General features: G+C 41.2%; 1 protein-coding gene across 2 annotated transcripts in view; it reads left to right on the top strand.

Annotated features, from left to right (window-relative positions):
• akt1s1 (AKT1 substrate 1 (proline-rich)) overlaps positions 1-13,743 on the top strand; it is a 130,234-nt gene that overhangs the window by 72,527 nt on the left and 43,964 nt on the right. For both annotated transcript variants that reach the window (XM_028813651.2, XM_051933549.1), the window contains exons 2-3: positions 2,826-3,299; positions 3,401-3,722. In XM_028813651.2, the coding sequence (XP_028669484.2) occupies positions 2,931-3,299; positions 3,401-3,722 (691 nt within the window). In that variant the 5' untranslated portion in view covers positions 2,826-2,930. The remainder of the gene's footprint in view (positions 1-2,825; positions 3,300-3,400; positions 3,723-13,743) is intronic.

Genomic DNA, 13,743 nt, shown 5'->3' with positions numbered 1-13,743 from the left:
CCTAAGTGAAAAATGTCCAAATTGTGCCCAAAGTGTTTATAAACTGACTACTTTACATTGTATCAAAGTGTCATATCTTCAGTGTTGTTCCATGAAAGATATAATAAAATATTTACAAAATGTGAGGGATGTACTCACTTTTGTGAGATACTGTATATAGTAAACAAAAGGGTTACCAGTTTAAAAGGTTTGCCCAGAGCTTCTAAGGGGTGCAGGACATGCTCATACACCAGCAGCAAGCACAATTAGCTGAAACTAAAACTAAAGATGCTTTTCATAGTCATACAAACTACCATACTTCCCTATATATTTTCCACAGCTCACCAGCGACTATAGACCCCATTTATATCACTCTAGAGAAATGCAGCGCATGTAAAAAGTGACACGTGGCATTTTCTGTATGAAAAATGAGCATCATGCACATTAACTTTTTTTTTTTTTTTATAAATGCATAACACAGAAACACCCATTTACTGTCTTCCAGAAGCCACTCTTCCCTATTTCTTACAGATGATGCTTTGCACACACATGCTTCAAGTACCATGGTGGAATGTACACAATATGTCTCTGTCTAATAGTTCTTTAGAATTGTATTTGTTAAGCTTGCTATCATAATGCCCAAAGCAGGCATCATACCACAACTACAACGTTACAGGAAATTATTCCAGTGACATTTATCTTCCCCTTACTAGAATCCTTTATTCAAACACAAAATGACAGGTTTACACATGTGGAATTAGTGCATCAAAATATGTGTATATATATGCATTAAAAGCACATGGAAATACATTAACATATATCTCTATTATGTACAGGTGTGAATTAAGCCTAAATTTAACCCAACATTTGATGCAAGACAGAAACCAGTAGCAAAGTGCAATTCTGTTACTGTAACTCGATACTACAAATTTCTGGGCCTATATCATCTCATGAGAAATACAGCTTTGAAGGAGACCATCATATTTTGGATTGCATTTTTTAACTTAAGTAGAGAACTAGTCTAGGCTTCTTTCTGGCCATTCTCATTGTGTAATGAGAAAACCCTAAAATGTTTCATTAGGTGATATGACTAAATAATTCTAAAGGAGTGCTGTCTTGTTATGAAGCACCACCTGCCAGTTACTTCACAAGCTTCTCAAGCATTGGAGGTTCCCCACTTTTGCCATCCTTCTCTTCAGTTTGAAGTAAAGTTCAATAGTCTAAGCATTGTACATGAAATTGCCATGGGTTCAAATGGATCCATACAATAAAAAAAATTGTTTTCAGAGGCCGAAATTCATGATAGGATGGAGAACTATTAAGTACAGTGATGATTTGACAGAGTAGCCAGGTTTCAATTTGATCTTACATTAGGCCCTGTTACTCTCCATACAATATTTGTATATAGGTGTTTGATGTCAGCTGAACTCTCTCAACTTTTCTGCACAGTGCTGCAACTGCACTCCATCACTCCACAATGCAAATTTCATCCTCATAAACAAGTAAATTGCTGTGGGTTCACATCATGAAGCATCTGTTTGTAGATTTACGCTGTGGTGAACTGCTGGTGATCGGTCATGAACTTGCAACATCTGGTTCAGAAGCAATCTCCATGCAGCGTCAGTTAAGTGGAGTGCTCCTTTAGTCAGCTGAAAAGAAACTGAGTGAAGCGCTTCCTGGCATCAGTGGATCTCTCTGTGTTAGCACTTCCCTTTCTGTCCAGTGTAGCCACTACCATAGGCAATTTAATTCATCCAGTCATTTTAAGATAATGCAGATATGACCATCTAATCCACAAACTTTAACCTGTATGACTTTATAATATTCTATTAGTACAGTGTTGTTGTAATTTTACCATTTGCTTATTTATTTAATGAAATGTGCTTTTGTCGACTTCTTAACATCTAAATCTTGTCTCTTTCTTGGTTAACTTTTTGACAGGAATAAATAGTATCATTTTTGCATGTCAACTTTATTCTCGTCATAAGCGTCAAAATTAAAGTGGAAATGTTGACAATAAATTCAGCATGTTGTCACACTATTACATATTATACAGTATTGGGGGGGTTGGGAATGAAACAAGTACAACTTGCCTTGCAGTATTATCCAGAAATATAGAAACAGTATTCACACATTTGAACATGAGAATAAAGTCATACAGACAACAGACACACTCCTTTTTTCAGCAAAAGTTCTTCTGTGTCATCATGTTCAACTTTATCATCTGCTACAGCTTCAGTTTCAGAATGTTTTCTGTCCATTTTCACCATTCAATACCTCCACTAACGTATGTACCCCGATGCATTCGTGTTTAGAGGTGCAGCAGTGAAAAAGGTCCCCCCTTAAACAGTTTCCCGCAGTGCCATGTTCTGAATGTTGTTTAGGCTATTTAAACCGGTGTTGCGGTATAAGAAAAATCAGTATCATAACAAAAATAAAAACGTTTTTTGGTATGAACCGGTATACCACCCACCACTAATTGGTAGTGGCCCCAATAACAAACAAGCTGTGCCAAAGTGGGACAAACACTAGGAAGTAGACATATCTTTTTTGGATGTATTTTTAATTTCTAAGTTCATTGTTAATTTACTTTTTTGCTATGTTTAAAAATGGTCTATTCATTATTTTTGTTCTTTATAAAAAAAACTTATTTCCAAACTACCTTTCTTCCATATTTTTTTTGTCAAATTGCTCATATTATTATAATGCAGATAATCTGATAATACGGATAATTTGACAGGATTTGAGAAAAATTTGAGTGATATTCTCATACATTAACATTTTCTTCATGTGTTCCTGGTTTGTCTTAAGTACCTTTGCCAAGTTGTTTTCTTTTGTGATTACAGGAACATCTTGGACTTATTGAGGGCCACCAGCCTTCTGTCCAGCCCCTCTCTCTCTCCATCTTTGTTTTTTCCATTCCTTTTAATTTACTTCTTTGGCCATCTGCAATGAGTTCTTCAACTAGCAGTGCCTTTGCCACTGTTGTTCCAGAGATGCCAGATAATCACAGAGAAAGCTGGGAGGCCTTGATACTTGCAGTTGATTGCTACCACAAGCAGACAGGCAATGAAGTAGCTCTGCTGAGTGCCCACAAGAAATCTTTTAAGAAGCAAGGTATTAGTGGAGCAGCTAAAGATGATTTTGGAGATAATTTTTCATACACTGTCCTGGGGCCTGGTCCTTTGTCAGAGGCAGTGAAGACCTACCTTGATGATATAGCAGTCCTACACAAGACCAGTTTGCTTACCTCTCATCGTTGTGATCACACTGGTGGATCGATGGCATTGATTTCAACCATGGCAGATAACTCCCATCTTGTAAGTATATTAATTTATTGGATGAAAACCTAACAAATTGGGGTTTAAACTACTTAAGGGAATTTACAATATGTTTTTATCAATGATTTTTTTTCTTTTAGTTGACCTCTAGTGACAGTAGTCCAAGTTCTTGCCTGTACTCTCAGAGCTATCCATCAATATACAGCCAAGGAATTGTTTCTGGTGCTGTCGATGGTTTGGGTGCAACTAACACCGTGGGAACTGCACAAATTGCCGAGATAATGCATAGTGAACAGCAGACCTCATTGCAAAAATGCCTGGATAAAGATGCAAAGGACAAAGGGAAGAGACTAAGCCCAAGTAAAGCCGAGCAAGATGATGACGACGACGAAGATGATGATGATGATGAAGATGATGAGTATGAAATGGAAAGACAGAACCGGAATTTGAATGAAACAACTGGTAAGTACGAATTATGTAACAAGTTTGTGGTGGCTTTAAAATATTTAGAAAAACACAACCTTAGGTATCCGTATTCATTATTAAGAGTGTACAGTTTTTTATTTAATGTTGCTTACAATTAGTTAGATGCATTTTCAAACCTGCTTAATCTAATGAAGTTTGTGAAGAACCAAAGCCTGTCTATTAAGATCAAGAGCAAGGCAGGTGTAACACTTGCAGTTACTCTAATATAAAACATACACATACAATGCCATCTTCAGTAATGGCTTAAACACTACTGAACTACACCATCCTTTTTCATTTAAAGAGTTAGATAGATATATACTTTATTAATCCCAAGGGGAAATTCACAAAGTAGACAATTTAACCGTTTGTTGCACTTAACAAATAAATATGAATAAACAATAAAATCATCCAGTTATTAAAGCTAAGTGAAACATCATTCAAACACAAATCACATAAACATTCCTGGTGGTATCCCACACAAATTAGTCTGTGATAGTGAAATCAAACACACAACCTCAAAACTAGGGTGGAATGATTTTAGGAAAATATCTAATTGCAATTTTTGCGATTGTAATTTGATTTGCAGTATAATTTTTTTAAGTTGACCCTTCTGTTCGGTATTTACTATGTAATAGATTTAAAACATGATGGAGCATTATCTCATGAGATACCATCAAAATATTAACTGCTTTATATTCTAATACAAAGCTGCTGTTTTTATTACATTTTTTAGCATGGAGCATGAAACAATCAAACACAGAGCAATTATCATAAATGCTGTGACTTGTGGCTTGTTAGCATCTAAATTATTGCACAATCTGAAATCAACAAAACATTACTTACGGATATCAAGCATTTAGCTTACAAATTGACAAACCACAGAAAAATTATTTAAAAAGTGATCACTAAATGCAATAATAAAATATAAAAGTTACGCAAAATATCTAAATATTACACATACAAATTGAACATGTATTTGCAGATAAGTAGCATTTAACTTTTGAACTTTATTCACAGAGGCTGCCACTATGCAGAATATCAAAAATCTTAAAATTACTCCAAACAACAGAAGCCTAACATAATACTTGCTTCCCTGACATTTCTACTTCTTCTCAACATTCATTGCGGTCTTTACAGATTTTTGGTTAAGAACACCAGCATGTCAAGCTTTGCTTGTTTCAGACACGAATACTGACAGGTAACTTACATTGAACCAGCACAAAACCGTCTCTATAATGACGAACTTTTGACAGGTCAGAATTGGAAAGTGTACTGGGGTTGTCAAATTAGCCAAAAATAAGGTTTGAATATTCAAATTAAATGTATTCAAAAACTCTCAGACTTAGTTTAATAATGCTGGGCGTTACATGTTTGTACTTGCTTTTTTTTTTATACTTTCCTATTATGATAATGTCCCGTGCAAGAACAAATACAATCATCCAAAAAAAGAAATCTGAGCAGTACTCCTGCAACTGTTGTTTAAAAAGAGTGCATGGCTGTTTTGAATGTACTAACTGGCCCGTGTTTAGTGAATCCTGTGCAGACATTGAACTATAAGCAGTTATATAAAATTTTGCAAGTACGCCATATTTCCTGTGAAATCAATCAAAATATATCCTTATAACAAGCCATGGATTGCCATAGATCTTAAAAGAATTGATAACTAGAAAGAAATGGGCATTTCAACATGGAAAATTTAACTGAACACAAAGAATTACATAAGGAAGTAAAACATGAAATAAAATGGGCACAACTGAAGTATAAAGACGAGTTTAAAATGAACTCTGGACCGATAACCTTGGTTCATTTTGAATGGCATAAAGATGATGGCTGGCATTCATACAAAGAACAATTTTGTTGAACTGGCACAAGTTAAAACATAAAAAACTGAAATTTGAAAAACAAGAGACGACCATTCAGTCCATCAAGCCTGTTTGTTTAGCTAATAGCTAAGCTTTCCCAGTATCTCATCCAGATTTTTTGTAAAAGTTAAGGTTTCTGTTTTAACTACTTCTCTTGATAATTTCTTCCTGAGTCCTGCAATTATTTGCATAAAGAAGTTGTATCCAGCAGGGGATCTTGAATGAAGGACATACACAAGCCTTACACCCGTCCTTTCTGTAACCTTGGTGAAAATAATCAGATGAGAGAAATATGGTTACATATATATCCCAGCAGGAGACACCCCAATGGTACAGTACAGGCATCATCCAGTTCTTCAGTGGTGAATGCCGACAACAATATGTCCAGTTTGGCAGCAATGCACAAGGCAGCGTTTTAGACAGCTTTCTGGCTTCTTGGTGTTTTTTTTTCCAGTATAAATACTCACATTTTTAAGTATATAAGTATGGCTAACTACCACATGAACTGTGCTCTCCAATATAGCACATTTTTGCACCTACTCTAATTGCGTATGGCTTCTGCAGGCCATGACCCTGGCCATATTTATTGATCAGCAAACATCAGCACTTTGTAAATAGCCAGCCTGTGTCATTTTTTCATATGTTTCTGGCCATCTCTCTGGCAGTTTCATCCTGTCAGCTGAATTGCATAGTTTCAGCTTAATTGCTACAGAAGCACTTCCTGGCTTCAGTCTTAAATACAGTTCCCCTTAATTTTCATTGATGTTCTTGAGTATGTGATTAACCCTTAAGCTGAGAGAATGTTACTGAATCTACTTTATCAGTGGCTTTGAGGATTATAAATACCTTGACCTTGACCACAGTCTCCTCTGCTCAAGACTAAACAGGTTTAATTCTCTATCGGAGTCTATGGGAGTAAAACATGTTCTTAATTCCTGGGATGCACTTGGTTGCTCTTCTCTGCACAACTTCATGTGCTGCTATGTCTTTCTGGTTCATGGTGACCAAAACTGTACACAGTACTCTAGGTGTGGTCTTACTGATGTATTATATAGTTTTAGCATAACGTCCTTTGACTTAAATTCAACAGTTTTTATGATATAACCAAACATTTTATTTGCCTTTTTAATTGCTTTTGTACATTTGCGTATTCAGTGAAAGTGTTGTGTCAACATATACCTCTCCATCCTTTTCAGAGGTTGGCTCCTATAGCTCACTGACTCCCATCTTGTAGTTATAACTGTTGTTCCTTTTTCCCCATATGTAGCACTTTGCACTTTACTACATTAAACTGCATCTTCCAACTGTTTGGCCAGTTCTGAAGGTTGTCCATGTCTTTTTGAATTCTTTTTGCAGCCTCCTCAGTGTCTGCCATCTTTCCAATTTTAGTGTCATCTTTGAATTTCAAAAGTTTACTAACTATGCCAGAATCAATGTCATTATTAGAAATCAGAAAAAGTAATGGTCCAAGGACAGACCACTTGAGGGCATAATGTCCTCACTACATATGGAGCATTCTTCTCTTTATCTGTACTCTGTGTCTACTGCCAGTTAACCAACTAAAGGTCCAGTTTTGTAGGTTACCTCGGATACCTGCAGCTTCTAATTTCAGAATTAACCTTTGGTATGGGATTGTATCAAAGGCTTTTGAAAGTTTACGTAAATTTTGGCTAAATATTTTTGTCAACTATTTCAATTGGTTATTCAAAAAGAAATCTGAAAGATTGCTTTGACAGGACCTTTCTCTAATAAACCCATGCTGGATGTTCTTTAGTATATTTTAGGTAATTTTATAGTTTCCATTGTTTTGCATGACACAAGTAAGAAAGGAGCATCTGACTGTTCTTTTTATAAAATCTGAGCTCAGAGTTTCTTTTTACTTCTGCATGAGGCATTCCACTTGTTCTTCCTTTATAAATATAAATGAAAACATTTATAAATATAAGTATTTATAAATACTTGGGTGAAATATTTGTTCTGTTCATTTGTTCCTTCATTTTCAATAATTTCTCCATTTGTATCCCTAAGGTTTTTTAAATTCTCTTTTATTGTCTTTTTACTGGAGTAATACTGAAAAAAGTGCTTGCTGATTGTCTTGGCCTCATTAGCCATTTTTATTTCGGCTTTTCTTTGTCATTACAAGTGCATTTTTTTAATCTCTTCCTGTATTGTCCGGCTTTGTTTTCTTGTACAGTTTTACTTTTTTAATTGTACTCCTATTTTCCGTTTTGGCCAATTTCTTTACTCTTTGTTTTATTGGATTTCAGAATAAACTTAATTTTGAGCCTGGATCAAAAGATCTCTAAAGTAACACCGACTATCATTTATATAGTAGAAGTTGCAGAGTTTTTTCTTTCTGATTCTATGTTTTATAAATTCTTCCTCTTTGTTTTGGTGTACATTTGTGTGTTTTCAAAGATGGTCTCAAATTTTACCATGTTGTGATCCCTGTTGCTTAAAATATCAATAACTCCTTTTTTTTTTTATTACTCTATTTTTTTGAAGAAATTAGATCTAGACAGTTGTCACCACCTTAGGCTTGAGATAAACTGGTACCATCTGCACCATTTTGGTTTCCTCTTGTATTACTTATAGGAGCTTCCCAAGTAATGTTTGGAATGTTAAAATTACCCACTACATCCTCTTTGTTGCACATATTGTATGTCTTAATTGATTAAATAAGACTAGACAACCCGCGGTGTAACATACGCCTCATAATTATGTATTGATGGGTGAACACTTGCTGAACGACACAGTTGTCCAAATGGGGTGGGTTTGTGGATACCACTGTGAGTGAATGAAAAGATGGACCTCTGGAGAGAGCAACATACAATTGTCCGTGACTGAAAGCGGGATCGTCTGTGACGATGGAGGCCACGCTGGTGAAAGTTACTTTGTCGGTAGGGATAAGTTTCAGCACTTGTTCATTAAGGTGTAGCGAGTCTTCGTTGTTGACGCTTAATATAGCTTGCGTACTGAGTTGTTCCGGAGTCACAGTTGAGAAACACTTTTTTAATGTCTTTTAAGCACAGGGAAAAAAATTAACATGTGAAACATCCGTAATGTAATAAGTCACCAAGAAAAGTAACATTGCAACAATGCACGCTACGATCCGATCGCTGTAAACAGAAGTGAAAACAAAATCGAGCCCGGTGCATTCTTTAACTGCCTTGTAGTGCAATGGTAGTGCTGCTGTTTTGCAGTAAGGAGACTGTGGAAGATTTTGGGTTCGCTTCCCGGTTTCTCCCTGTGTGGATAGCGCTTTGAATACTGAAAACACCGGTATATCAATGTAATGAAGTATTATTCTTATGCGTCCAGCGCTCTCTCTCTCTCCCGCGCCTGTATGCGTGTGTGTGTGTCGCTCGCTCGCTCTCTCTCGCTCGCTGCACGTGTTCCTGCAGGCATACCAGTAAGTGAATGAAAAGATGGAACTCTGGAGAGAGCGTCCGTGACTGAAAACTGGTTTTGGCAGATACATGCACATCTTTTTGAAAGTTTGGCCCTGTGCCTTATCAATTGTCATCGCAAAGGCAAATCTAACAGGAAATTGTCTTCGTGTTAAAGTAAAAGGCAAATTATCCGCGACAAACTGTTTTACACGCTGCATACCAACCCGCGGCGTAGTATACGCCGCATAATCACGCCGCTTTTTTAATGTTTTTTAAACAGAGGGAAAAAATGAACATTTGCAAAATCCATAACGCCGCTTTCAGTAAGTACAATGCACACGCGTTTAATTTGTCAGCCACTTTTTGCCAGCAGTCTTTTCTGGTTTGGGCTGCTTTTGCAGTGTTACCGCTTGTGCGTATTAAATCTTGAAATCCTTCGAATAACTAATTAACTAACACCCACCCAGCTTGTGAGAAAAAAAATGTGCCCGTTCTTTCATCATTTTGTTGCAGCCTATCAAAGACTTGCTGATCATGTTTTCTAGACTCAATATACAGTGGAACCTCGGTTCACAACCATAATTCGTTCCAAACCTCTGGTCGTAAACCGATTTGGTCGTGAACCGAAGCAATTTCCTCCATAGGATTGCATGTAAATACAATTAATCCATTCCAGACCATACGAACTGTATGTAAATATATTTTTTTAAAGATTTTTAAGCACAAATATAGTTAATTATTACACCATAGAATGCACAGTGTAATAGTAAAAACATTGAATAACACTGACATAAACACCCAGGCTCCCTGCTCAGCTGCATGGCATGTGCAGTGCATGCGCAGGCTCTCTCTCAGCAGCACGCAAGCCCCCTCCCCCTCTCTCTGCAGCACGGGAGCCTCCCCAGCCCCCCCTCTCTCTCTCAGCAGCACGTGAGCCTCCCCAGCCCCCCCCTCTCTCTCGCTCTCTCTCAGCAGCACGCAGCCTCCCCAGCCCCCCTCTCTCTCAGCAGCACGCGAGCCCCCTCTCTCTCTCTCTCTCTCTCTCTCTCTCAGCAGCACGCGAGCCCCCTCCCTCTCAGCAGCACGTGAGCCTCCCCAGCCCCCCCTCTCTCTCATCAGGACGTGAGCCTCCCCAGCCCCCCCCTCTCTCTCTCTCAGCAGCATGCGAGCCTCCCCAGCCCCCCCTCTCTCTCTCTCAGCAGCACGCGAGCCTCCCCAGCCCCCCCCCCTCTCTCTCTCAGCAGCACGTGAGCCTCCCCAGCCCCCCCTCTCTCTCTCAGCAGCACATGACCCTCCCCAGCCCCCCCTCTCTCTCAGCAGCACATGACCCTCCCCAGCCCCCCCTCTCTCTCTCAGCAGCACGCGAGCCTCCCCAGCCCCCCCTCTCTCTCAGCAGCACGTGAGCCTCCCCAGCCCCCCCCTCTCTCTCTCAGCAGCACGCAGCCTCCCCAACCCCACATCCCCCGCTCTCTCTCTCAACAGCACGCGAGCCTCCCCAGCCCCCCCTCTCTCTCTCTCTCAGCAGCACGCGAGCCTCCCCAGCCCCCCCCCCTCTCTCTCTCAGCAGCACTCGAGCCTCCCCAGCCCCCTCTCTCTCTCTCTCTCTCAGCAGCACGCGAGCCTCCCCAGCCCCCCCCTCTCTCTCAGCAGCATGTGAGCCTCCCCAGCCCCCCCTCTCTCTCTCTCAGCAGCACGCAGCCTCCCCAGCCCCCCCAGCCCCCCTCTCTCTCTCTCAGCAGCACTCGAGCCTCCCCAGCCCCCCCCTCTCTCTCTCAGCAGCACGTGAGCCTCCCCAGCCCCCCCCTCTCTCTCTCTCTCTCTCAGCAGCACACGAGCCTCCCCAGCCCCCCCCTCTCTCTCAGCAGCACGTGAGCCTCCCCAGCCCCCCCCCCTCTCTCAGCAGCACACAGCCTCCCCAGCACCCCCCTCTCCCTCTCTCTCTCTCAGCAGCACACGGGCCTCCCCAGCCCCCCCCCCTCTCTCTCAGCAGCACGGGAGCCCCCTCCCCCTCTGTCTCTCAGAAGCACGTGAGCTCTCTCTCTCTTTCTCTCTCTCAGCAGCACGCGAGCCCCCACCCCCTCTGTCTCTCTGCTTCTGGCATTTCTCCCCTGTGCAGTGTGTGAGCGAGCGAGTGAGGAGAGAGAGAAGGCCGGTACGTTACAGTGAGCGAGAGCAGGCTCGAAGGCAATGTGCTCCTGTGGTATAGCGGGTCCATAGCTCCCCTTCAAAAGGCCATTTTTAATCAGGCGACTGACAGTAGTGGAGTCAGGCACAGAGAAGGTCAGCTGCAGAGAGAGCGTCTCGACTGTTGCAGGGCCTGAAGCAGGTGAGACGCTAATGAAAAAGAGGCACAGGGCTTATTGGTTTTTTAAAGACTGCTTCCTTCATTGTGTTTTAACTTCAGTTTTAAAGGATTGCGCGGCTCTCTCTTGCGCTGCCTGTGTGTGCCTCTGTCTCTCTCTGGCGTTGCCTCTCTGTGTGTGTGTGCGCGCCCCTCTGTCTCTCTGGCGCTGACTGTGTGTGCGCGGCTCTCTCTATCGCGCTGCCTGTGTGTGCCTCTGTCTCTCTCTGGCGCTGCCTCTGTGTAAACCAAGGTTCCACTGAGGTTGACTAATGAAAAGTCAACGTGGCTCAGAGCTGGAAGTGTACTGTGGCACAGACAAACAGAAATGACGGCATGTTTCCCTTGGCTTCACGTCCGAGTTGGTGGGCATGGCTCTGTGATTCTTTCGTCGTATCCAATCCACATTACTAACCGAGAATGCTAAACCGGATGGACGCACGGACATCCGGCAATGGTCCGTGGACGCAAAAGACGTACTGCGCAGGCGCCCCACAAATCCCCCCCCCCCCCCCCCCCGCAAGCAACGGGAACCGGATGGAATGCAACGTAAAATAAGAAATGAGGCATAAAATAAGAAATGAGGCGTCGCGCACAGAAAAAAGGAGTCAGACCACAGAAAAAAGGAGCACGAAACCCATTGCACACGAAACGGGACACACACAAAGAGGAGGATTCAACAAGCCCCCAGCACAGGGGTAGGCAACGTCGGTCCTGGTGAGCCGCAGTGGCTACAGGTTTTCATTCCAACCCAATTGCTTAATTAGAAACCAATCATTGCCAATCTCAGACCTTATTTAATTGTATGGCTTGTTAGTCTGTGCAATGTAAGGCTCTTATATCATAGATTTTTTTCCTTTCCAAGGATATCATCCAAATGATATGAAGCCTAAAACAGATCATTTTCAGTCTGTCACATTTTTCTATTAAGTGTTTTATTAAATCAAACAGTGCATGATGAACACACACAGATGTAATTGGAAAAAAGCTAGCTGGAGAACTGCTGGCTGCTTTGTCTTTTACATCTTATTGCTAATAAGGAGCAATTAAAACACTGAATGCAGCAGTTTAAGATTGAAATAAGCAATTAAGGTTGGAGAACCTTAACAAGCGAGACCACTAAAATGAAGCATCAAAATGTCACTTAAGCAATATGTGCTTCATCAGCAATAATTGAGTTCTCGTTAAGGAACTGGGTTGGAACAAAAACCTGCACATACTGCGGCTCACCAGGACCGACATTGCCTACCCCTGCCCTAGCACACAAAAAAAAAAGAAGCCGCGAGCACCACACAAAGCCCATTGGACACGAAACGGGACAGACTACGGACATAGCACACGAAACGTACACAAAAACGACGATTCAGACCCACGACCACAGTAATATAAATAACAAATGACACACAAAGCCCCATTTCTAAATGAACCGTCCGTATTAAACATACGTCATCTCAACACGTTCACACTATGCAGCATAGGTAGATCTCATTACAATGAGGCACTATTAACCGTTCAACCGCAGAAAAGGCTCAATATTAACAGTGAGTGCGATCCTCCTTATTACTTATCCATATTTCTCACGCTCAAGAACAAACAAGTCATGAATTCACGATCACGGGTACAAAACGATACCGCTCGGATAACGGGACCAAACACAATTCACACTATGCAGCATAGGTGGATCTCATTACAATGAGGCACTATTAACCGTTCAACCGCAGAAAAGGCTCCATATTAACAGTGAGTGCAATCCTCCTTATTACTTATCCATATTTCTAGAAGAAAAAATGTCTCGGCTCCAAAAACGCAAAGCTCAACTAACAGTTACAGAAACGAACCCAAATGGACAGACACACTGAACGTAGACGCATGCAGGGCGCGTCTCACAGTGCTGCATCGAAACAGGCACGGCTTCAAAACGAAACACCTCCCATCTCAGACATACAGAAACGGCAGCGAGGGGACAAAATAAATAAACGCAGACGTCTACACCGCGCATCTCAAATGCCAGAAAACAAGCAGGCAAGGCTCCAAAAAGAGAAAGCTCAACTGACCGACATACAAAAACGGGCAAGGCTCAATACAAACAATGCACGCCGTAAACTACAACGGGCTTCTCACACAGCATCGATTACAGCTCCAAAACAACACGTCCCAAATACTGGACATACAACAACGCGCCTCTCAAACGGCACAAGCAAAACATACACGTCACAGACATCAATGACAGACACCTGCTAAACGCTTGCGTTAGCTGACAACGCGTTCAATAATGAGTCCACTATTCAGGAAAATTCATTGGGATTAATGAATGTCATTTGCAATCATTGTCATTCACTTAACTTCCCTGAAGAAACAACTAGCAATACAAGTTATGAATTTACACGTTGTTCTCAAATGGGTCAAATTAGACTGCCTCC

The sequence above is a fragment of the Erpetoichthys calabaricus genome, chromosome 11 (genome assembly GCF_900747795.2).
Source record: "Erpetoichthys calabaricus chromosome 11, fErpCal1.3, whole genome shotgun sequence".
NCBI classification, from domain to species: Eukaryota; Metazoa; Chordata; class Cladistia; order Polypteriformes; family Polypteridae; genus Erpetoichthys; species Erpetoichthys calabaricus.
The sequence above is the reverse complement of the archived record's forward strand: the minus strand, read 5'-3'. Positions and strand labels throughout refer to the sequence as shown.